This window comes from Exophiala viscosa, assembly GCF_022695815.1.
Source record: "Exophiala viscosa unplaced genomic scaffold EDD37scaffold_6, whole genome shotgun sequence".
NCBI classification, from domain to species: Eukaryota; Fungi; Ascomycota; class Eurotiomycetes; order Chaetothyriales; family Herpotrichiellaceae; genus Exophiala; species Exophiala viscosa.
This window is the reverse complement of record NW_026944358.1, coordinates 983,671-1,006,231: the sequence shown is the minus strand read 5'-3', so window position 1 is coordinate 1,006,231 and position 22,561 is coordinate 983,671. Positions and strand designations below refer to the sequence as shown.

General features: G+C 50.9%; 10 protein-coding genes across 10 annotated transcripts; 3 read left to right on the top strand and 7 right to left on the bottom strand.

Annotated features, from left to right (window-relative positions):
• Positions 1-2,662: 2,662 nt before the first annotated feature.
• EDD37DRAFT_438751 (protein-tyrosine phosphatase-like protein) lies at positions 2,663-3,942 on the bottom strand. The gene is made up of 2 exons (XM_062812727.1): positions 3,400-3,942; positions 2,663-3,346 (listed from the first exon to the last, which is right to left on the bottom strand). Exons 1-2 carry the CDS (start codon positions 3,603-3,605, stop codon positions 2,794-2,796), a joined length of 759 nt encoding a protein of 252 aa, XP_062669643.1. The 5' UTR covers positions 3,606-3,942; the 3' UTR covers positions 2,663-2,793.
• Positions 3,943-4,474: 532 nt separating this feature from the next.
• Positions 4,475-5,518, bottom strand: EDD37DRAFT_439071 (ribosome biogenesis protein Nop16). The gene is made up of 2 exons (XM_062812728.1): positions 5,342-5,518; positions 4,475-5,292 (listed from the first exon to the last, which is right to left on the bottom strand). The coding sequence occupies exons 1-2, from the start codon at positions 5,467-5,469 to the stop codon at positions 4,731-4,733; spliced, it is 690 nt and encodes a 229-aa protein (XP_062669642.1). The 5' UTR covers positions 5,470-5,518; the 3' UTR covers positions 4,475-4,730.
• A 199-nt stretch (positions 5,519-5,717) lies between these two features.
• EDD37DRAFT_658213 (major histocompatibility complex, class I) lies at positions 5,718-7,024 on the top strand (the record flags this gene model as incomplete). Its single annotated transcript, XM_062818957.1, has 2 exons — positions 5,718-5,867; positions 5,924-7,024. The coding sequence occupies 2 exons, from the start codon at positions 5,718-5,720 to the stop codon at positions 7,022-7,024; spliced, it is 1,251 nt and encodes a 416-aa protein (XP_062669641.1).
• Positions 7,025-7,156: 132 nt separating this feature from the next.
• Positions 7,157-9,130, bottom strand: EDD37DRAFT_565230 (oxidoreductase; the record flags this gene model as incomplete). Its single annotated transcript, XM_062814047.1, has 2 exons — positions 7,157-8,836; positions 8,885-9,130. 2 exons carry the CDS (start codon positions 9,128-9,130, stop codon positions 7,157-7,159), a joined length of 1,926 nt encoding a protein of 641 aa, XP_062669640.1.
• An 826-nt stretch (positions 9,131-9,956) lies between these two features.
• Positions 9,957-10,677, top strand: EDD37DRAFT_666472 (uncharacterized protein). The gene is made up of 2 exons (XM_062819271.1): positions 9,957-10,134; positions 10,192-10,677. Exons 1-2 carry the CDS (start codon positions 10,114-10,116, stop codon positions 10,375-10,377), a joined length of 207 nt encoding a protein of 68 aa, XP_062669639.1. The 5' UTR covers positions 9,957-10,113; the 3' UTR covers positions 10,378-10,677.
• Positions 10,678-10,680: 3 nt separating this feature from the next.
• On the bottom strand, positions 10,681-11,925 carry EDD37DRAFT_632420 (uncharacterized protein). Its single transcript, XM_062816722.1, has one exon. The coding sequence runs from the start codon at positions 11,616-11,618 to the stop codon at positions 10,815-10,817; it is 804 nt and encodes a 267-aa protein (XP_062669638.1). The 5' UTR covers positions 11,619-11,925; the 3' UTR covers positions 10,681-10,814.
• EDD37DRAFT_438741 (uncharacterized protein) lies at positions 11,908-13,772 on the bottom strand. Its single transcript, XM_062812726.1, has 6 exons — positions 13,476-13,772; positions 13,306-13,426; positions 12,654-13,258; positions 12,493-12,607; positions 12,315-12,446; positions 11,908-12,266 (listed from the first exon to the last, which is right to left on the bottom strand). The coding sequence occupies exons 1-6, from the start codon at positions 13,633-13,635 to the stop codon at positions 12,197-12,199; spliced, it is 1,203 nt and encodes a 400-aa protein (XP_062669637.1). The 5' UTR covers positions 13,636-13,772; the 3' UTR covers positions 11,908-12,196.
• Positions 13,773-14,752: 980 nt separating this feature from the next.
• On the top strand, positions 14,753-16,832 carry EDD37DRAFT_437535 (Cupredoxin). Its single transcript, XM_062812721.1, has one exon. The coding sequence runs from the start codon at positions 14,779-14,781 to the stop codon at positions 16,585-16,587; it is 1,809 nt and encodes a 602-aa protein (XP_062669636.1). The 5' UTR covers positions 14,753-14,778; the 3' UTR covers positions 16,588-16,832.
• A 143-nt stretch (positions 16,833-16,975) lies between these two features.
• On the bottom strand, positions 16,976-18,827 carry EDD37DRAFT_650840 (ATP synthase D chain, mitochondrial; the record flags this gene model as incomplete). The annotated part of the gene is made up of 5 exons (XM_062818293.1): positions 16,976-17,005; positions 17,086-17,568; positions 18,055-18,370; positions 18,422-18,480; positions 18,582-18,827. 5 exons carry the CDS (start codon positions 18,825-18,827, stop codon positions 16,976-16,978), a joined length of 1,134 nt encoding a protein of 377 aa, XP_062669635.1.
• A 944-nt stretch (positions 18,828-19,771) lies between these two features.
• Positions 19,772-20,336, bottom strand: EDD37DRAFT_609955 (50S ribosomal protein L14e; the record flags this gene model as incomplete). The annotated part of the gene is made up of 3 exons (XM_062815173.1): positions 19,772-19,828; positions 19,896-20,159; positions 20,211-20,336. 3 exons carry the CDS (start codon positions 20,334-20,336, stop codon positions 19,772-19,774), a joined length of 447 nt encoding a protein of 148 aa, XP_062669634.1.
• Between the last annotated feature and the right edge of the window lie 2,225 nt (positions 20,337-22,561).

Genomic DNA, 22,561 nt, shown 5'->3' with positions numbered 1-22,561 from the left:
TGCAGCGGTGTCCTTGCTGGTACGAGATCGTGTGGACACCATTCTGACGGCGATGGAGAGAAACACAACAGACGTGGGCGGCGAGAAGGACTGGTGACATCTTGTTAGCATGTGTCTCCATATTTTGGACCCCTTGCGGATGAATGAGGATGCATGATGGTGAGGCTCGCAAAGTTTGCAACAGCGACAAGAAGGGAGCAAGCAGTGCCAACTGATGTGTGAAGTGCGGTGTGCTGGACAGGGGGGACTGTTGGATGCTGTCACATGCTCAGCCTCATCCGTTCTGCAAGCCAAGGAAAGGGACCCGCGTGGTGAGGCAGAATGGAATACGAGCCCCTTTCAGCCCTCAGCCTTGCAATGCTCGGCATGCATCCGCCTTCCCAAACGGGAAGGCATGAACAGCAAGTCTCGGCATCAGTCTCGGCGTTCAGGCTCGGCGCAAGGCAAGGCTGTTCTGTCCTCTCAAGCTTTCATATGGCAGGCTTTCAGTCTAGATGTTGCGATCTGTGCAAACCTTGACAAGACTACCAGGAATTGACTGTGTCTGTGTATCATGCAAATGCACCGGTCTTGAGAAACGACATCGTTACAGCAGTCCAGGCTGTCGATCGTAGATTTCTGCAGAAGGTTTCACGAAGAGGCATTATTGGGCATTGCTGACATGAAAGACACGTTTCGAGGGGATGTGCTTGTTGTGCATCACGCAAATGCGAAGAGTACTTCGGTGTATGCAAGATCGGCGGACTTACCGAGATATTCTGTATTGATTGCTGTGTCAAAGCAGATCGGTGTAGGAAAGTTCAAAAAGGCGGGTAAAGCAAACTAAATCGTGGTATCGTGATGACTTAGGAGGCTCATATAAAGAGTATTCACGAGAAGTGTCGACCTATAGTCTTGTAAGTCTTAATATTGAGATGTCGACAGAGGAGGAAGATGACGAGGATGATGAGGACAGAGGAAGGAGGAAGTCGAGGAAGGGAAAGTTGGGAGGTATATATAGGCAGGAGGAAGGGTGGAGTTCCTCCGTGGCATGTGCTTGATGGGGCATACTGGGTGACGCCCGCCGGTGGCCAGTCGTTGCCGACGCTATGCTGTGACGAGGGACAGATGTAGAAGACAAGAGAATTGACGGGTGACGTCGGCAGTCGGAGAGAGCATGTGCAACGTCGGATGGATCAAGTGAACGACGACGAGATCGGTTCATGGAAGTGAAAAGAAAAGGTAGATCGATGGCTCAGATCGGTTGCTGAGATCGGTTGACTTACGACGGGGGGCATGCGACTGTACAGATTTCTGGTTAGCTAACTCCAATGCATGGCATGACCGCAACGCATACCTGAAAGAGTAAGGTGTCAGATGAACAGGCTTATTCTGCCGATAAGTCCGCTGCTCGGAATGCTGGAGTATTGCCAAGAAACACCCTGTATCTGTATATATCAGGTGTGATTAGCAACTTCAGTATAGATCAAAGGCGTAGAAGCCCAAAGGATATCGTCTGTCTGGGATGAAGCAGGTCTTATATGCCACTCTGTGCGGCAGGGACGAAGTTTGTCTGCTTGCTTGAAGCACCAAGCATAATGCAAGCGACAAGCTGCACACACAGCGAGCCAGCAAGCGACATTCCTTGGACGGCGTCTTGTCCCGGCTGTGATTGCAGGGTCTTGCTTACCGAAGAGTATTTCAGTCCCGTGGCATGTATGTGTGTATGTATCGCAGCCTTGCGCTTGTGATATGGTACTTCTGGATCGATGTCGGTCTCGGCAAATTCCTTGACTGCGTGTCCAGATGCTTAGGACAAGCGCGAGGTCTTGAGGGTTACGTAGGTGTTTCTCGTCGTCGCCTCGTCGTGGTTGTTATCAGGTTGTTGTCCGGTGGTACGAGGTTCAATGGACCAGGTTTCTTGGTCCGATATGGCAACGACGTAAGGGAAACGAAGGTCGCGAAGACTGCGACGGACAAAGGATTTGATATAGGAAGACGTCCTGATGTGACGAAGGGTTGACGAGGGAACAAGGGGAATGATGGTGCAGTTCTCTCACTTTGAATGAGAAAAGTAACGAGGAAATGAAGCCCCGGCAAGTTCCGGAGAGGCTGTGGGTCCGTTATTGGTTTGAGTCCGGTAAGGATCGAAGTGCGAGACAAGTGACGGACTGGTAACGGATTGCAGAAAAAGTGTGGATGTGTTTGAAGGATTTTCGAAGGGTTCAAAGATTGAACATGAGACGTAAAAGTGAGTCGAGAAGAGACAAACGGAGCCGGAATAGAAGTGGACCAAGCAATTAAGCTTATCGGTGGCTCCCGTCCCCAAACCGAGCCTGGATGTGGCTGATTGGGTGCGGGGAAGCTGCAAACAGGTCCCCAAAGCCCATGAGAATCATCACCATTGCAGGTGCTGGACCAGGAGGATCTGGTTGTGCAAAAAGAGGTGGGAACAAGGATGGTTGTTGCAATTTCTTTGTGCAAGTCCCTGCAATTAGTATAGAGCATAGTGCTCACCTGGAAAAAGACAGCCATACCCAATGCAGGCCATAGAACGCCACATATGCGACCAGCATGCAAGTAGTCCATAACAGCACCAGTCATGGGTACAATGGCATGTATAACATGCACGCAGTCGCAGTGTGTACATTGACAGAGCACAAGTACTGAATACAGGCTGCCACCCATTGTTTGGTACACATTTGAAACTCCAGCGGAAATGCATAACTCCGGTCCAAAACCGTGCGCCGTGAGCCGTGAGCGTTGCACTACGATGTGAGCGCTTAGCCAACCGCCTCGAGACTTCGGACTATTTCAACTCTTCTTGTTGTCTTCCTTGCGCTGATCGGCTGCTTTGATACCCAAAGACTTGATTTGCTCTTCGTTGTTGCATTTCCAAATGACATACTCCTCTTTATGGGTTTTGCCATCAGCCTCGTAGATGCTGTACCTCAATTTGTGCCAGAGCTGCAATTGCTTCTCAAATCCGGAATTGGGTCTGATATTTGACCGTCCCCCGCGGACATAACGAAGAGTAGTGTCATAGTCCAAGTCCATTTCTTCCATGACAAAGCCGATTAGGACGGACGCTGACCGAGAAACGCCCTTTTGACAATGAACAAGCACCCCGCCATCATTGTTGGCAAGGCTTGACTTGATGAAATCGCAGGCGTCCTGAAGCACCACCAGGAGGTCTATTGTTGGCACGTCGCGTAAATTGATGAACTTGAGCACGAATTTCGATTCATCTCCGCGGGAGACCTTGGGTTGCCGGTCTGCACTGTCAATGACTGAAAGAATGTACCGAATGACTGGCCTGTTCGGTGCAGGATAATTAGGACTCAAGACTGCTCTCGCAGTGTGAATGCTAGCTGTGGTTAGGTAGAGTTCCATGGGCAACTAAAGAAAAAGCTCGCTCACTCTGATATGTACAGATTCGGAAAAATCTTATCCGGAATTAGGGGCGCAGTTGTAGTGGAAGGGACCTTTTCAGGACTGGCCATCTTCGTAAATGTGGTCGGCGACGCGATCAAGAGTCTGGACGTTGAAGCAAACACCTTGTCGATCGAATTTGTCAAGCTGCCATGTCTTGAATGACGCGTCTTTGGTGTTGCTAGAGTCAACATTTTGAACAGGTCGGCTGACAGTACAGTGTGAATACAGAAACCCCAAATCACTTGGCCAGAGACAGGTGCGGCAGAACAAGGTCACCTTGCGCAATGTGTGCCTACGACTGTCCGCCTTGGTTGGGTATGAAGCTGGACTTTCCACGACATTTTGCACGCATTTAGACCTGGACAGGATGATAAAATCTGCCCTCTTAGCTTGGAACCAAGATCCCACTGACAGCTTACCGTCCGTGAGATCTGGGAACGTACCGGGAGTAGCAGTGAAATCATCCTCGCGGATGAGTATCTGCCTTAGAGAGGCCGACAATGCTCAAAACGAGCACGAGGTGATTCAAAGGAAGACGCTTGGTTATTGGCACGTTGAGGTTAATCTTCGGCAAGCGGGAAGCCCAGCCTTAAGAGCCTGAGCGTCCCCACTAGTTCATGTACACTATCGACGTCAATCTCAACATTTACGAGATGACAATAATGTCACTTTCTTCGTGAGTAGGAGAGTGGTACTGAGATCGAGATGGACCACGCGGAGCCGCATCGGATTCCATGCCTTTCCCAATCTGGCATCCACCGCAGCGATTGTGCTCGCAGCCATTGCAACACCCCACAACCACCATGACTCGCCTCCTACATCAGCAGGACTCGTGCACTGTTGTCTTCTGCGGCTCTTCCGTGAAAGGATAGAAAGTCGGATTGTTGGTATTCGGGACCCCCTGAATGCTGACGATATCCCTTCCTCAGATGTTGACAATAGATGCAGTGGCAGGTATGCAGTGCAAGCTGACATGTGGCCGCTGTCAGCAGATCATAGTCTATGCGAAATCAAGGACCTCACAGCCTTGTCATGATGACCTGAACGAGCACTCCTTGTTTGCGGACCATGCTGGCAGTCGGTCTGCTGATACTGTGCCCATATCGGCCGTTATGACAGGGATGCCGAAGATGGCCTGTACTAAATGGTACGGTGCCTTCAGAAAGTTCCGATTGAAAGCCCTGCTGCCGACTTCGGAGACGAGGATCGTGATGGCAGCAACAGTCTTTAGTCATATCCCATCTCAGGCCTGCTGTGCGGGGGATGGCCCTAGGATTGTGAAGCAACCACTGGGTCTGTCGTTTAATTCATGCTGATCAGGTTGTATCCTCGTGCTTCGCCTTCCACTTCTTCACCCTTCTTGAGATATCACCCTCCGTCTGCTGCATTGGATTGAGTTTCCGATCTCTGACCATGGCTTTGATATCGTCGCCGTGTTTCTCGACAAGGCTGGCAATCCACTCTTCTTCTCTTTGACTCTGCTTTCGTGGCTGTTTCTTTGTAGCAAGCCATTCTTCCTCTTCTGCTGCCTGTGCCTCGAGCGCTGCAACGACATCGGTTTGCGGTTTCTTCGCGGGCTTCTCATCGTCCATATCCATAATGTCATTGAGTGGATCGTTCAGAGGGTTGTCATTTTCATCGACTTCAGGTCGGATGACACGTATAATACGCCCGGTCTCGGGATCTCTTTCAACTTGAACTTCCTGTGTCGCTACTTTGGTTGCAGCTCGTGGTCCGGCGATTGCAAGAGAGTCGCGGGGTTTCTTTGCAGGGTCTTCACCCTTTACAGATTTCTTCTCCGTACCGCCCGTGGGCGCATTCAGCCGCGACGAAAGACCGAGGCGTTTATAATTTTGTGAGACAGTGAGTTTCCGATCCCTACCAGAGTCAGTTGAAGACCTTCAGACGAGAGTGGCATGAAGCATACCAGTTTTTCGCTATCGTCTCGTTGCCGAGAAAATTGACCTTTGTCTTCCCAGCCTTGGTCCTGTTAGAGTTGGGTCGAACCTTCGGGTTGGACGACCTGTTCTTCTTCTTCTGCCTTTCACGACCCATTGTTGAAGATGTGCTGAGGATCCAATGCAATACCTGGTACGAAGTGATATGGGTAAGTCGCAGTGTTGAAGCGGACTGAAACGCAAGGCAAAGAATAAATTTCTTATCGATAAGAAAAAGGTTCGGCAAAGCTCCCTGTTACGAATTTATCTGCTTACCCATGTCCCTCCGCAGTCGGATCTGGTCTTGCAACACCTTTCCACTGACCAGTCGCGTGCCAACGACGACAACAGGAACACAGCACAACCATGGCTATCTCAAGCTTGCGATCGCCAATGATGCTCAGATACAGCATGTACGCCCTATTTTTGGGTCTGGCAGCCACAGTCTGCGCAGAATCCTTTCTGAAGAAGGATCCCAGTCTGCTGACGCTTGACGAAATCGAAGAAACTGTGCAGGTACCTTACACACTCTCTGCCACGCATCACACTTCGAGAGCACTAACACATCACAGCAATGCTCATTCGTCAAAAGACTTTCCGAGTACAAAGTCGAGACATCCCCCGCTCACGCCTCTCTAACAACACGGCTCTTCGAAATCCTCTTTCCATCTTCCTCCCCCGCCATCAACGCGCTCCTCGCAACAGCCTACATCTCTGGCCCACCCAACTTCCTGTTAGCACTATGTCCACCGAATATCGACCCCTCAAGTCTCAGCGTAATGGTCGCCTTCGCGGTCGGCGGCCTTCTAGGCGACACGCTCTTCCATCTCCTCCCCGAAATCTTCCTAGGTGAAGACCACCACGACCGCGTCAAGTTCGTCATGCTCGAGCCCAATCGCAATCTCCTACTCGGTGTAGGTATCCTAGCCGGCCTGGTGACATTCATGGCCATGGACAAGGCTCTTCGCATCGCAACCGGCGGCGACCAACATTCCCACAACCACTCCCACACCCCTGAGCAAGCGAACGGTTCTGCATCCAGCACAAGCACCACCACCTCCAAAGACAGCAAATCAAACGGCGCTGTCCGCCAACGTAAATCACCCAAGAAAGAAAAAACTCCCGTCCCGAACCTCGAACCAGCTCCGATCAATCCCTCAGTCAAACTCGCCGGCCTCCTCAACCTAATCGCCGACTTCACCCACAACATCACCGACGGCCTCGCCCTTTCAAGCTCATTCTACGCATCTCCCGCCCTCGGCGCAACAACAACAATGGCAGTTTTCTTCCACGAAATCCCCCACGAAGTAGGTGACTTTGCACTTCTCATCCAATCGGGCTTCTCCAAACAGAAAGCCATGGGCGCACAATTCATCACGGCGGTCGGCGCTTTTCTGGGCACATGCATAGGTATTTTCGTCAATGAGTATGGCAGCGGCGACAGCGACTCAGCTACCGGACTCACCGCGGGGATATGGGGCACGAGTCTGCAATGGGGCGACATGCTGCTTCCTTTTACGGCCGGCACGTTTCTGTACGTAGGTACAGTCGCTGTGATTCCCGAATTACTCGAGACGGGTGCCAACAAAAGCCAAGAGCTGAGGAAGACAGCGCTGCAATTTGGTGCCATGTTCATTGGTGCGGCTATCATGCTGGGCATCTCATGGTCGTGATTGCTGCGAGCGGCGCACGTTTATGTTCGTTGATAGAGATAGAATGTGACAACAACATACTCGACCAAAGATCTCTGTCTTGGATTGACACTTGCCTTCTATCTTCTCTAACCTGTCGGACTTCGGGCCTCTTTACCAGTCTTTCGTCAACAGAGATTCTTTACCACTTAGCGTGCCTGTGCTTCTGACAGACTTGGTCTCCTCGCTCCTCATCAAAACGGACACAAGTCCGACGAGGCTTGAAACCCATTCCATCCACCCTATTGAGTACCCCGTACCGATAACGCCTTTGCAAATTTCCCATCCACTTTCACTCACAGGGTACTGCAACTTTGGCGGGATCTGCTGAGAAATCCCCAGCATTTTCGCCCATCCAGCTTCTTCAGAAATGCTTTTCACGTTGCACAGACCTCTCAAGCCCTCTTCGCCACCGAAGCGGCCATATCCCGACCCTTTGACACCGCCAAAAGGCATGGAACATGCATAGAAGGAGCCAAAGTCGTTGACGGCAACCCCACCGGCCTTGACTCCCCGAACACATTTGGACACTGCAGACCAATCATACCCAAAGACACTGGCGCCCAGAGCATAATTGGTCGAATTCGCAATCTCTATGGCTTCATCCACACTCTGAGCTCTCATGAGTACAAAGACTGGTGCGAACAGTTCTGTCTGCGCAATCTCCATGTCGACTGTAACATCACTGAGCAGGGTCGGCTGGAAATAATGACCATGGGGATGGTTAGGGTGGTTGTACCGTCTTCCACCACAGTGTAGATTGGCGCCTTGTGCAACGGCAGCGGCAATGAGTCTTTCGAGTAGGTCAAAGTTGCGAGACGAGATCATCGATCCCATGTCCGGTGTTTTCTTATCAAGCAGCACCGAGCCCAGACGCATGTTCTGGATTTTGTCGCGAACACCGTTCAGAATGAGGTTGTGAACACCCGGTAGAGCAATGATTCGCTCAATGCCAACGCAGTTCTGTCCGGCGGACTGGAATACTCCGCGCATGAGGATGGGTGTCACGCCCTCGACATCCCTGACTGTCTTGGGATCATCAAGCACAATGGCTGGGTCTTTTCCCCCCAGCTCCACAGTCACGGGAGTGAGCGCTTTCGCAGCTGATGTGCATACCTTGTGCGCAACCTCTCTACTGCCGATGAAAGTAATGTGGCTCAAGCCAGGATGACTTGTGAAGTAATCTGCCACCTCTGGAAGGCAAATGACATTCTGAACAAGCTGCGGATCGTGGCCACAACTATGCAATGCTCCTCGGATGAGGTCGGTGAAGTAGAAGGTACTCCAACAAGTCTGTTCGCTGGGCTTGACCACGATCGCATTGCCTGCGAAAAGGGCGGAAATGACAGGGGAAATGAAATTGTGGAATGCATAATTCCAGCTCACGCAGGCTGCCACCACGCCCAAAGGCTCGTAAACGACAGTGTTTGCTTTGGAGCTATAAAGCAGATTTGTCGGTCTTTTCGACGGTCGCAATGCTTTCTCGCCATGCTTTATGGTCCATTGGAGCTTCTCGGCAGTGACCAGTATTTCACCGAAGCAAGCATCAATCTTGGTCTTACCACTGTCCAAACAACAAGCTGTCACGATTTCTTCTTGATGATCGAGGACATATCGGTGGAGGGTGCGGAGGACTTTCCGTCGCTCCGAGAAAGATGTCTGCGCCCATTGTTTCTGGGCTTGAGAGGCACTGGAAATCGCAGAATCTATGTCTGAAGGGGCAGCAGGATCAATGGGCGGGCCTAGAGTGCGGCCATCGGCAGGGCATCGCGGTTGGATACGACCATCGCGAGTCTAGACGAACGTCAGTAGAAGGTCGAGCGGGGTCATCTTCTTGCATACAATGATGTCCTCGGCGTGGGATGTTTGACCACTATCGCTGGAATCCCACTGATAGTCCTTCTGCAGTTGTGCGGGGACTTTGACTGTGTAGCGAATGGCCTGTTCGTTGTTCACATCAACGAAGGTGTTTACGATCAGTATCGACAGGATCGACAGCACAACGACAGAAAGTAGATACGGCCACGCACGCTCTGGCAAGAGCAATACGGAAATGCGCTCTTCAAGTGTGGTGTTTGCGGATATCATCGTTCTTGCATCTTTCATATCCTCCGTCATTGGTTGAATTGATCAAAGTGTCGAGAGTCAGACTTTCGCACCGCCACCTCCATCTTCGTCTGCGCCACAGCTAGTCCTCCTGCACTGAAAATCATATCCGGGACTCTGTGGCAGGATCGAAGATGGATGGCTATCGACGCCACAGTTACGTCAATTAAGAAGACGGATGACAGGCGCCCAACAGGCATATCGTTGCTGCAATCTGCACCGATCAGCAAATGACGTCGGCGTACAACCAGTTTTCCAGGATTCTGCTTGTTTTTTTCCGACGCATGACTCCCAAAAGGATTTTGCCCATGCACAATGTATCCATGTCCATGCAACATCCATGCGACCTTAGTGGCTTTTGACTTCCTGATGGAACCTGATCCTTGCTATTATGGGCATGTTTGTTGCGATTTTAAGTGGAATGCTGGCAAGATTCTTTCCACTTGGACCACGTCAGATGGAAAGATGGTCAGCCTCAAGACCCAGTTGCAGCCTGAAACCAATCGACTTTCTCGCCGATATCGACGTCATCTTCGATTAAAGAGCACTATGGATACACGGCGCGTATGGTATTGGTTCAAAGCTCATGGCCATCACGAAAAACAATTGAGAACTAGAACAGATTGAGTTTAGATATCGGACATGTCTGGAGACGCCCTTTGAAACGTGTGTGGAAATGAGGTCAAAATGGAGAGAAAGAGAGAAACCGTGGTGACGGTATGATGTAGTGCACAGTAACGATTTTCCTAAGCGATGCAAGTGATACAAAGGCAGTCGCCAGCCACCGCCTCTTCCTTCTCGCTTCCCTGCCTTGTGAACATTCTAGACATTTTCTCACAATCAACATAAAACCAACCTTCCTCAGCCTCATCCTCTTCCAATCCTCCAGCAGTAAACAGTACCTCATACTACCACGCGTCCTACAACAACAAACACCCTCCACAACACACACCTAAACAATCGCAATGGGTGCCGTCGTCTCTTGCGTAAGTAGCCTTGCTTCATTCTACCCGAATCACAGCAACTAATTATTTCTACCGCAGTTCGAATCCATCTGCCGGACCATCGGTTCGGTCTTGATGGCCATCGTCAACGGTATCGGCGCTATCCTCACCGCTATCGTCAACGGCATAGTGGCTCTCTTTGATATCATCATCTCGTGCCTCACCTGCGGCCGTGGCGGCGGCAGACGAAGAGGCGGAGGAAGGCATACGACGAGTACAGTCTGATCGCCGGGCTCTCTCCATCAAGATGACAGGGGAGTGAGGGAGTCCGAGATATTTCTCGACGACTGCGAATGATGAGGGGATAATTGGAACGGTTCAGGAAGGAATTGCATTTGTGTACTTTTGGGGATGTTGATACCAGTGGCTTTCTCAGCGCATTGCTTCGTCGACAGCAGCCCAGTCGGAGAGTCCAGACTTTGCGCGCAGAGCTTGTACTTTTACGACCTTGTTTTTACGCTCGATACCCTCAGACAAGCACTGCTAATGGTGCTGTTAATCAGAATTTCATGATTTGAGACCAAAGGATCACACAATTATGCTTCGCATTTATCTTGTTATTACTGGTACATTGTTTAACCAATCTATCTGTTATACCTTCAAGCCATATATGCAACACAACTCCCGCTCCCAACGCGTCAAACCAAATACAATTGAAACATTCAACTCGTCAATGAGACCATCTCACCCTCCAACTCCGGCCGTCTCTTCTCCTCATTGATCAGGTTTTCAAACACCCAATGTCCAACATCCGCCCTCTTGATGCTGAACCCCCGCGCCGGTTTGGCCTCAGTCCCGCTGCTTACCTTCTCCAGTCCCACGACATCAGTGTACTCGACAGCGCCAGTCAACAACGTCGGCCGGATCCCCGTGACATTGCGGAATGCACCGTTGTCTGCACGATACACATTCTCCATCTTCTTCTTGTCCGCGTGCGGCACGGCAAGCATCTGATGGTACATGAAGCGCATACCGAATGGCACATCCTCGGGACCACGCGAAATGCCGGTCGTCGAAACGAACATGAGTAGTGGTTTTCTCTCCGCCAGGTGAGGCTTTTCAACATAGATTTCGCGCAGCGCCGTAACAAGCGTCTTGGCCGCGGTCTCGCAAATATTGTTGTTGTCCAGTTTCGCGATGTGCAGTGGGTGACATGGGTCGAATTGCAGACTGGGCGAGCCGCCAAGACCAGTGACAATGTGTGTGGGCAGGTCGTCTCGTGCTGTCAAGGTGCCTTTCACTGCTGCGACGTCCAAAGCGTTGCCCTCGATGATGGTGAGGTTCTTGGCTACCAGGACTTCATCGAGACCTTGCTCAGTCAATTGCTTGATAAGCTTGGCTGGTGTGCGGACGAGAGCTGTGGCTTTGTAGCCTGCAAGCAGGGTGTGGATGAGGATGGCGTTGGTGACGCCGCCGGTCGCGCCGAAGAACGCGACGGTGGTGGATTGGGGCATTTTAGCGATCATCTTGTCGGTTGTAGTGATGTGTGGTCGTTCAGTTGGTTTTATGGTGTTATTGAGGCTGCTTTGCGAGGTCGACTACGGTAGTTTTTGTATTGTTGAGGTCTTTGGTGGTTTGCTGCGATGGTGTCTGTGTGATGATTAGCAGCTTCGATACGGAAGTTAGCCATCATCTTTATATGCATTATACGGGCGCATTGTCGCCAGCGTGTTCATCATGTCTACGAGGGCGAGAATTGGCCGAGATGTTCGCGACGGAACAACGACGGAACAACTTGGCGCATCAAAGTCCATTCGCACGGTAGATTGTATGGAGGTTGAGTTTAGCTGAGCGGCAGGCAGATGTTTAGACTTTAGATGCGGCAGAACAACAGCTACAATCGGACGAATAATTCCACCGACGGTCAGCAATAGCCACTCCAATTGGCTACAACCCTCCGATGACCCCAGATATTGCTCCCCGGCTGAGGCTTCCAACCGCAGGGCTCAAACTCAGTCATTCAACAGTGTACCTCCAGTCTTCGTACGTAAAATTCCTTGCACATACACCGCTAGAGCAGCACCAACAATGGTGGCTTGTGGGCTCAGAAAAATCGTCCCGGCGATGTCGCACAAACCATCCCAGACGGTGTTGTCTTGACGGTCGAGGTAATCCTGCCCGCAAGTTAGCTCATGATCCCCGAGAACGTTTTAGGTACATACGTCGCCACGATGGTCTTGGTGGTCCAGACAGTTGTGTATGCCCTAGTGATCCGAGTCCGAGTAGGCGTTGCTGCCGTAACGGTAATTGTCGTATTGGCTTGGCCAGAGTATGCAGTCACAGGTGATGGCGTGCTGGAAATGTCAGCATGTTCATATCTTTCCCCGGCCGAGAACTCACATCGTAGTAGTCGAGCTGACGATGGTCGTGTCAATCTCCGTGCTCGTCGGACCCGTCACAGTTACGGTCGACGAAACGACCAAGGATGTCTCAAGGTACGTTGTCGTGCATAGATCTAAATAGTCAGCAAGAGTATACCATTACCATGAGCAACACCTTACCTGCTCCCCGATCCACAAGTTTGCCGTCTCGTGGCTCGATAGTTGCACGCTTGAAGACCTCTCTCACGTGCCTGTCCCTTGACGAACCGCGCCAGAACCAGCGATTTGCATTTGCAGCGACAGTTGTATTGGCCACAGTCGAGCTTACAGCTGAGCTCGCAGCTGCCAGTAACGATGCCTTGGTGGGGTGTATCGTGCATGTGGGATCCTGTCTATGCGGCTGCGTCATGCAGTTTGCGGTGGAGGTGGTAGTCGAGATGGTGGAGCTAAATGTTCTTGCAGTCCGAGTCCTGCTCATGGTGGAGGTCGACCAGACAGTCACACGCGAGGGTGTTGTCGTTATTGTGCTCGTCAATGTAGTGGATGGCAGAGTAATGGTCGAAGCGGATAGAGTAATCGAGTCCCAGCCAGTACTTGTGGAGGTTATCGTCGTTGACGGGATGCTGGTGACAGTGAATGTGGCAGTAGGAGTGGTGGTCACAGTCACAGGTGGTGCCGCTATAATTGAGAAATCCCTCATCCAGGCAAAAGTCAAGCCTTCGACAACGACAGTCCAGTTGCCGGAGAACATCTGGTCCTTTTGCAAAGTGTTGCCCGTGACATTGCTGATTCTGGTCAACGCAAGTCAAAAGAGATATGAGTATATACTTACCAAGTGGACACCATATCCGTGTCGTCCGGCTGTGTAGGTATATCGGAGCAGAAGTATTCATTACCATTGGGATCGACGAGGATGGGTGTGATATCGCCTTGGCTATCACTAGGCTGGCAACCTCGTCATTGTCAATGTAGGGTCCGCTCTTGCCTCGAACATGAACGTACCTTCGAACTCGGTTCCAAATGAAAAGTAATCAGTAGAAGTGGTGTTGATACAGTAGGGACCTCCGCCATCGACGAAGTCGTAGCCAAAAGAAATACAATCTGCCAGAGTCTGCCCGGCCAGGAAAAACACCGCCAAAAGAGAGTGCAGAAGTCGATACATTGTGGAGATAAACGAATGTAGAAACGAAGGTAGTAACGAATGCACAAACGGGTGTAGAAGTCAGTGAAGGAACGAGATCTTTCTGCCCATGCAACGGGAACAGGAAATGCGAGATATATGAGCCACCATCGAGGTGCCTGCCCTGCTAGCTGGACAGGACTCGATGGAGGCGCCCATGGAGCATCGCATTACGCCTTACCTCTCAATGCAGCCATAACTGAGACATCAACAAACCACCCTTCGATGATATGCACTGAGATAACGGTCTCGTAAGAATGGGTCCAAATCTCAGGGTGTCCCAAGGCAAGGGTCCCAGCTCCACTGACGACCGACTCGTCTTGGTAAAGACCATAGTCGAAAGCAATCACACAGGACAAGACTGGCCAGCCGTAGCAAGAGCTCTCCGGCTGCAGGTACGGCTTCGGCATATGGTAAAGGCATGGTTGGGTGGTCGAAGGAGCTGCCAACTCGGAAGCGGAGGAGAGCTGTCAGAGCCGGGATACAGGATTGAAAACATTCTATTTCTAGATCTTCGGCCGACAACATTCGAACGAGAAGATGCAAGGAATCTTTCTCTTGTTCAGCATGAGAACACTGAGTGATGCAACAAGGACAATGAGATTGTACGGAACCCGAGATGATTGATTCTGCCAAGCTCGAAATATATTGTCCTAGTCTCCTACTGTATCCTAACAGTAAATCGTCTTTCTTTCATGCACCAGTCCACCATTTCATTCATGACCATGGCTTCTCGCAAGCCCGGCCAATATCTGCTGGGTGAATTGCAAACGTCCATATCAGCCTCTCTTTCTGGGAAATTGCATCTTGCGTTATGTCTTATCTCCTCCGCAAGTCGTCTGCGAGATGGCCTTCTCCCGAGTTCCGAGAAACATTTGCATCCCTTCCTTGCACAACCGGAAGCACCGCATGTCTGGCCATATCCAAGACATGCTGCATCTGTACCACGTTGAGGCATGGGCATTGTTATGTTGCCCCTGCATAGAGCAGTTCGAGAGTTGTTCTGGCCATCATCGTGTTCCGTTCATAAGGTGATGAGAATCTGTTTTCTTTGCTTTCTTTGTCCCGTGTTGTTTCTGCGCTTCTTCTTCATACACTCGTTTCAATATCGCTCAGTCACTCGCTATGTTTTTCCTTCTTCCACTAGCTCTGCTCCTGTTGCAACAGGTTTCGGGCGCATTCATTCCAACAGCCGAACTTGTCCGAATCGACAATGATTATGCACGAAGGCAAGCTGCCACAACGACTAGTACTACGTCAGCTACGACAACCTTGAAGCCAGATTCTCAATGTACAAACGGGCCGCTGACTCGTCAATGTTGGGGAAATGGCTTCAGTATCGCTACAAATTATGACAGTACCTGGCCCAATACTGGCAAGACCGTCTCATATACATTGGAGATCACGAATACAACAATGGCACCAGACGGCGTTCCGCGCACGGTCTATGCTGTGAATGGACAATACCCAGGGCCTACCATAGAGGCCAATTGGGGCGACACACTTCAGATCACCGTCAAGAACAGCCTCACAACCAACGGGACGAGCATGCACTGGCACGGTGTCCGTCAGTGGCACTCGAACGAGATGGACGGCACGAATGGCATCACTGAATGCCCTCTTGCTCCCGGTCATTCTCGGACTTACACTTTTCTTTGCACGCAATTTGGTACGACATGGTATCACAGCCACTATTCAAGTCAATATTCCGACGGTGTGGTCGGTTCAATCATTATCAATGGTCCTGCCACCTCCAACTATGATATCGACCTGGGCACGTTTCCCATGACCGACTGGTGGTACACACCCGTATTCACGCTTGACCCTTTGATCCAGACCGGTGCCTTCCCAACCGGACCACCTTCCGCCAATAACATCCTCATCAACGGCACAAACGTAAACCTGAACGGCACTGCCGGCAAATACAGCAGGACAACCTTGACGAAGGGCAAGAAATACCGGTTGCGCCTCATCAACACGTCTACGAACGACAACTTTCAAGTCAGTCTAGACGGGCACAACCTCACCGTCATTACCGCAGACTTTGTCCCCATTGTCCCATTCTCCACACAATGGTTGTATATTGGCATAGGACAACGGTACGATGTCATCATCAACGCCAACGAAGCGATCGACAGCTACTGGTTCCACGTCGTCCCTCAATCGGGCTGCAGTAACAACCAGAATTCAGACGCCCTCGCAATCTTCAGCTACGTCGGCGCAAGTTCGAGTACGCCTTCCAACGCGACAAAGAGCAATGCCCCTTCAACGCCAGGATGCTCAGATCCAAACAAGAGTCTCGTTCCATACGTCAAATTGAACGTGCCGAGCAACTACACAATCCCACAGTCTTCGGACCTGGACGTCGGCTTCGCCATCGTGCAGAACACGGCCCAACAGACCTTGTTCCAATGGAACCTCAACTTCACCGCCATTCAAGTCCCATGGGGCAAGCCTACACTGCAATACGTCTTGGATAGCAACACCAGTTATCCTCCGGACATGAACCTCATTTCCCTTCCCAACGCCAACGCCTGGTCATATTGGGTCATCCAGGCCGTTACTACCCTTGCACCGCCCCAACCACATCCGATTCATCTGCACGGACACGACTTCTACGTCCTCGGCGCTGATTCGGGTATCTATAACAACTCGCAGACTCTGAATTACGTGAATCCGCCACGACGAGACGTGGCTATGCTTCCTGCTGGCGGATATTTGGTTATTGCTTTCATCACGGATAATCCAGGCGCGTGGCTTATGCATTGCCACATCGCGTTCCACATCGGCCTGGGTCTTGGAGCGCAGTTCCTTGAAGAGCCTGACTATATCCGGAGCACGTTGCCGATCGGGCAGGATTGGCAGCAGGAGTGCACTGATTGGAATAATTATTATGCCACGGCATTGTATAAGGAGTCAGACTCGGGTTTGTAAGGCAGAATAGCTGCGTAAGGACCAGGCTGGATTGTTGGTGATAAAATCTTGTTCGACGAAAATCCGTGGTAAGTGTACCAGAATAGATGTGAAATGGTTCAAGAACCTGCTTTCATAGTTTGGCTGCTTGCTAGGGGATACCACAATTCGCACAGAATATCAGCATCGCATTCACGTCAACACCAACCGGAACTCGGAATCGATAAGTAGTAAATGCACACTTATTCGGAGGCATAACAGAACAATGGAAGGCCGCTGCATAGTTTGAACATTTCTGATGCGATTGATCTAAACCACTATACACAACCTCTGGAATGCGTGCAAAGAACCCATTTTTCGCACCACCCATGAAAGTCTGACGGTATCACCCATTTTAATTCGAAGCTGTCTATAGAACAGACAGGTTGGGGAATCTCTCCTGTAAAGAGAACGATGTGTTAGCATAACCCCATTCAAAAACCGTAACTCCAGCTCAAGCAGAATGTGATGATCACGTACCAAGTATCCAGGAGGCATCCATCGTCCCTTCTTGACCAATCTCGCCGTGTACTCGTCGATTTCTGGGGCGGCAGCAGTAATTTCGTCCACGGTCATCTCCTCCCACGGTCTTGCACCCTCGATATCGTTCAGCGCCTTCTCCAAGCTCTTCAATTCCACCTCGACCTTGGTCTTCGTCTCCTCGGCATTCTTAAGCGCGACTTGCTCAAAACTCTCGATCGCTTTAAGCTGCTTGTTCACGTCGTAGGTCTTGGGCTGGAACGTCTTGAAGTACTGCTCGATCTCGTCGATGACGGCCGAGTTCTTCAGGAGTGATCGGTAGTGGCCGAAATCCACAGTCGTGGGCTCCTCGGACAGGACTTGAACTCGTCGTCGGGCGTCATCGTTTCGCTTTTTGAAGTTGGCGAGAGCGGTGGCCGTGCTGCCTCGAAGGCCGAGCTGCGTGCCGACTTTGCTCCAGTCGAGCTTCATTGCTGCGCGGGACTGCTCAAAAGCACCAGTTAGACACAATTTGATTCGGACATTTCGAGGACGCAAAAGCTGCTGTATGCAGAGAGGGAGCTTGGGAGAGACGTACTTGAGCCATTTTGGCGAGGGTGGTGTGGTGAAGGCGAGTTGAGAGTGGTGTCAATGAGCTTTTGTCGTTGTTCAAGGTTCGACCTTCGTCCCTGAGTCGGCAAAGATTCCACATATAGTGCGTCCACGTGACTTTGATTTTCAATGCTTCTGACGTAGGAATACAGAGGCTCATTTATCTAGAGCATGAATAGAAGCACAATGGCATGAGAGGAGATGTACACTGCAGGTTTAAGACGAGCATGTTGTATTTGGAGCTCATCTACGAGCATATTCGAGTATGCTGGTTTTGTGCGCAATGCACGTGGGCAACAAACCCTTCCATCCATCCCATGACCCAATCCTGGGGCAATATGATGCGGGCCGAGAACTTTTGAGTGCTTTTGATCATACACTTAGCGCCATAATGGAGTTGACTATATCATTGCCATTCTCCTTGAGCGCCTTGACAGCCTTCTTTCGCGACACTGATGCCTGTGTCATGACGAGCTCAATGTCCTTAGCCTCAAGACCACTGTCATCCACTTCTTCGTCATCGTCGTCCTCTTCCTCGGGCTTCTTCTCCTCAACGGCCTTGCCCTTGCCATTCTCGTTGGCGTGGTCGTGACCGGAGTGATCAGCGTTGGCGGCCTCGGCAGCAGCAAGTTGTTGAGCGGCGGCGGCTTGCGATTGGGAGTTGAGATCCTCGATCTTGGCTTCTCCGAAGATGCTGGATCGAATGTTAGACAGTACTTTTTCACTGGATATGTCTGTAACTTACATCCAAGTGTTGCTGGTTGGGGAGCGGTAGACATCGGGGTTGGAGATGACAAAGAGAACCTAGTAAAAGACGTCAACCACCTATTGCTTCATCTGCAGCTTGCGACTCGATGGCATTGGTTGCTACCATCGTTTCTGCCGTGCATTCATGGAACACTCACTCCCTTAGGTCTTCTCAATGTGACTCGTGTGATTCCTGGGACATGCTTCAAGCCCAACTTGCCGATGGCCTTTCGTGCCTTCTTCTCGTTTCGGCTGTGGACTGCGACGGCAGAGCCAGCTGGGATGTTGGCCTCGCCCTCTCCGCCAGCCTCGACTTCAGAGTCAGATGAGCTGGACGCATCATCCGCTGTGGTGTTCTTGGTGGGCTCGTCATCTGGGAGCTCTTCTATTCTTGGGTTCGACATGCTGGGCGACTAGTGATTCAATGTACAAGGCCTAGACTGTGCCAATATGCAGGTTAGCTAAATGGTCGTAAAGAGGGCGGGACGCAGGCAGTTGTCGGCGACCAGGAGGGCCCAGAATGTGAGGATTTTTGGTGTTGCTTGCTTGCGAAGCAGTTCGCATACCACCAGGGAGTCTTACAAGTGTGTCTTCTGTATGGTCGTTGCGCAAATGGATTTTGTGTGCTCCCAGTGGTGAAGCAACGATTCCGAGCTCGCAAGTGCATCTCGCCAGTCTTGGCGGGAAGTGCTGCATCACGTGATATGACCAAATCTCGAGATTCGGCGGGCATTTCAACAGTATCGACATCCATGTGAGTTACTTTCACTTGAACAGTCTACTCGTAGTCACTACTAAGTCCGCTACCTGTCGCGGAGGCTCCTTGAGTTAGCAGGATCTGAAAGCAAGAACGCCAAAGCGCATGAGTCGGGACAGAACGTCGCCGCAGGGACTTTTCAACGCATACGAATCAAAACGTCCAAGCGATGAAACGAAGAGCCGTTCAACAGCGGTGGAACGCGAGGAGACCGGGTCAGAGTTGTTCTCAATGGTCAAGGCAAGCGACGCTGTTGAAACACCTTGTAGTCTGAGCATAACAGCAACAGCCGTTAACGTAAAAAGATATTGTTCTTCATCGCATGAATTTGTTTGATTGACTTGTATCACTGCATGATTTCCCACTCATGTCCATCCGGGTCCTTTGATCCATATCGGATGTTCTTGAATTTGTTGAATCGTGCTTTGCAAGTAAATCCGTGCGGGCGAAAGAGCAGAAAGAGCCACAGCCACGGATACTGTCCTGCATCCCTAGTGCTGAAGGGAAATGGCCGACATGCCCACAGCTTGCATGTCCTCCATTGATCTTGAAAAAGTTTGAGTACGTAGACGCCTTGAACCAATGCCGAATCTATGCCTTTGCCGTCGCTCGAATCTTAGCGTGCGCCTTGAGTGTCTCGAATCGTTGCTATTCATCCTGCTCGTCAGCAAAGAGTTCCTCCGTGTGCTTGAAATCCCGCAACTGAGCAACTCACCTGCTTCTTCAGTCTCATCACCTTGAAACGTTCAAAGTCTGTCAGGTTTCTCCTCCTGTCTTGTTGTTCTCTCTTCTTAGCCCAAGATGACTCGGCCCACTTCTTGTCGACCTCGTGCTTCTCCCAGAGCTTCTTAATGGCCCCGGTGCCAGCGGCCTTAGGCAGGTTGGGGATGACCCAGGGTGTCAAGGAGACTGCGCTGGTTGCAATAGCTTGACGGGGAACGACTTCGCCTTCTTTCGTTGAGGGTCCATCGACCAGGATCTGCACCATGTGAGCCTTATCTTCGTGTATGTCGGTCGGTCACAATCATACTCTTCCAGGATCAATGATCTCAGCCACGGTCGCCAGCTTGCCGTCGAATGGTCCCGAACGGATGGTGACCACTCGTCCGACCTCGACGAACTTCCACCCGGCGGGCTTGATATCAACTCCAGACATATTGGCGAGAAGACTGTGCGCAGCGATCAGTACGAATGGTGATGAGAAGGAGTGTCGACGTGCATACAGAAAAGTGCGTTGGGATTATGTTAAAGTCGCCTGGTCCAAGTCAATCAATGTTGGAGTCGAGCGCAAATTGCTCCGATCGTGGGCGCACACAATGCCAAGGAAAATTGCAAGTGTCTTGGCGGGTTTTTGAACACTGCCACTGCGGTCTGTCCCGATGGCCGAAGTCGTTTGAAACTTTTCTCTCAAGTCTCTTTCCAACAACAACACTCGCCGTTCCCAAGCTTCATGTTATGGCTGCTCGTCCCAGAGTGCTTTACAGCAGAGCATGTCAGCTTGCAGATGATGATGTCCAGTAGAGCGAGAGTTACACAAGTCTTGTGCTTGGTGAACTGACAAGTAAGGGTAAGCAAACATGTTTTCTCATCCATCTCTCCCCTTCATGATGTTATAATTTGCGATTGAATTCGTCGTTGGAGACCCTCGCCGGGGTCTCATAACAGCGTCGAAGAGATGATATTTTATTCTTACATATACTGAATGTCCTGTACATCATGCATCTTTCCGAGCGCGCATTGTTTGCTGGTCGTCGCTAACAGATTGATCAGATACTACAGCATGTCATGCTCTCCCTGGCATGAGCCTTATTTGAATGGCCAAAACAATCCGTCTGCACTACTGCATCTTGTGAAAAGGTACGACCGTCTTCCATCAAGCCCCTTCCCGGTGATTACAACAAATTTCTGCCTAGATAGTAAATGACATCAGTTTTCAACTGATATGATCGCAACCTTTCACCAAGATCTCTGAGGGAATCCCAGCCTACTCGCATGCTCTAACAATCGTGGGAGAACTCTTGCTGACTTTCTACCAGGTATATCATACCAGACACCCGCCATGCTGGATACTTTCAATGTGTTGCTGTATGCTTTGAATGTGCTATGCCCCGACACGCCACTGTGGTTTAACGACGTTACTCGTAACGTGTGAAAGGATTTGTTCGACTGGAGCCTCCTTGCAATGACTATTATGCCGTGCACCCACATTAGGACGTTTGCTATCCTGTGCAGACCTCAGGCCATCCTTCCAAGTGACGTGTTCTACGCTCCACGTTCGACCGTTATCACCGTGGCACTGCGGGATGGAGTGCTGGGGACGAGCAATGTTGCACAGGTGGTACCCAGCAACATTGAATGAGGTATTCCTCGTCAGAGTACCGTGACGTCCAGACCATAGCCGATGTAGTATTCTAGAACTCTGCCTGCAAGATGTGGCCCAGCTTCTTATCTTGCCCCTAAATTGTGACCTCCAGGGATGAAGGGAGTGAATGTCAGTCTTGCTTGAACATGACACGCCTTGAAACATCACGGAAGACACGCTTGCCGGACAGCCTGGAGAATTCCGTGACGGAAGTGTGGAAGCATTACGGCTCAAGGCACCCCAGCTGGGGGCTGCGATTGGCCGTTCATCGGAAGAAGTGTTTCGGGTGCCACGGGAAGTCGGTGCGGTGGCAGGGTTTGCGGGGAAGCGAGGTGAAGGACGTTGGAGCTAAGGAGCTGGAAGCACAACATCTAGGTTCGTTCATTAGGAGATCATGTCACTAGAGTTGTACAAGCATCAGCATTGGAGTGAGGAAGGAGATGATTCAGAAGCTGGCTGGGTATCCCTCTTCCAGAGTACGTGGCGTATTCCTTTCTTCCTCCAGGTGAGGCTGGAATCGGATCCAGCAAGGTTCGTCAAGAACCTCAACGTCTCGTCTTCCCGACACATTGGACCTGCAGATGATCTACCGGAAATGACCGTACACTTGATCAACGGGAATGACATGAGGATGATATATGAAACCCTTGTACGAGTTGGTGACAGTCTGATGAAAAGGTGCGAGGCATTAAAACATCAAGGTAAGTGCGTTGTTACTGAAACAGCACATCAAACCATTTTTGTGCCGCACCCCAAGAGTATGGTCAGATACCATCCATGCTGAGATAGCTCACAACTCCAAGGAAAAGAGAGACTCAAACACCCTCCTCCACGATGGCTTGACAACTCTCCTGTGTTTCTCGATCAACAAACCCTCCTTCTTTCCCGGCATCATCTCCGTGCTTTGGCCTCAAGTTTGCCCACTTTCCTTCCTGCTTCCCGTCTTCGTGCAACCTCTTTACCTCGACCGCAGCATCATCGGCACCTCAACCTGCGGCTTGAGCGACACAGCTCGTGAA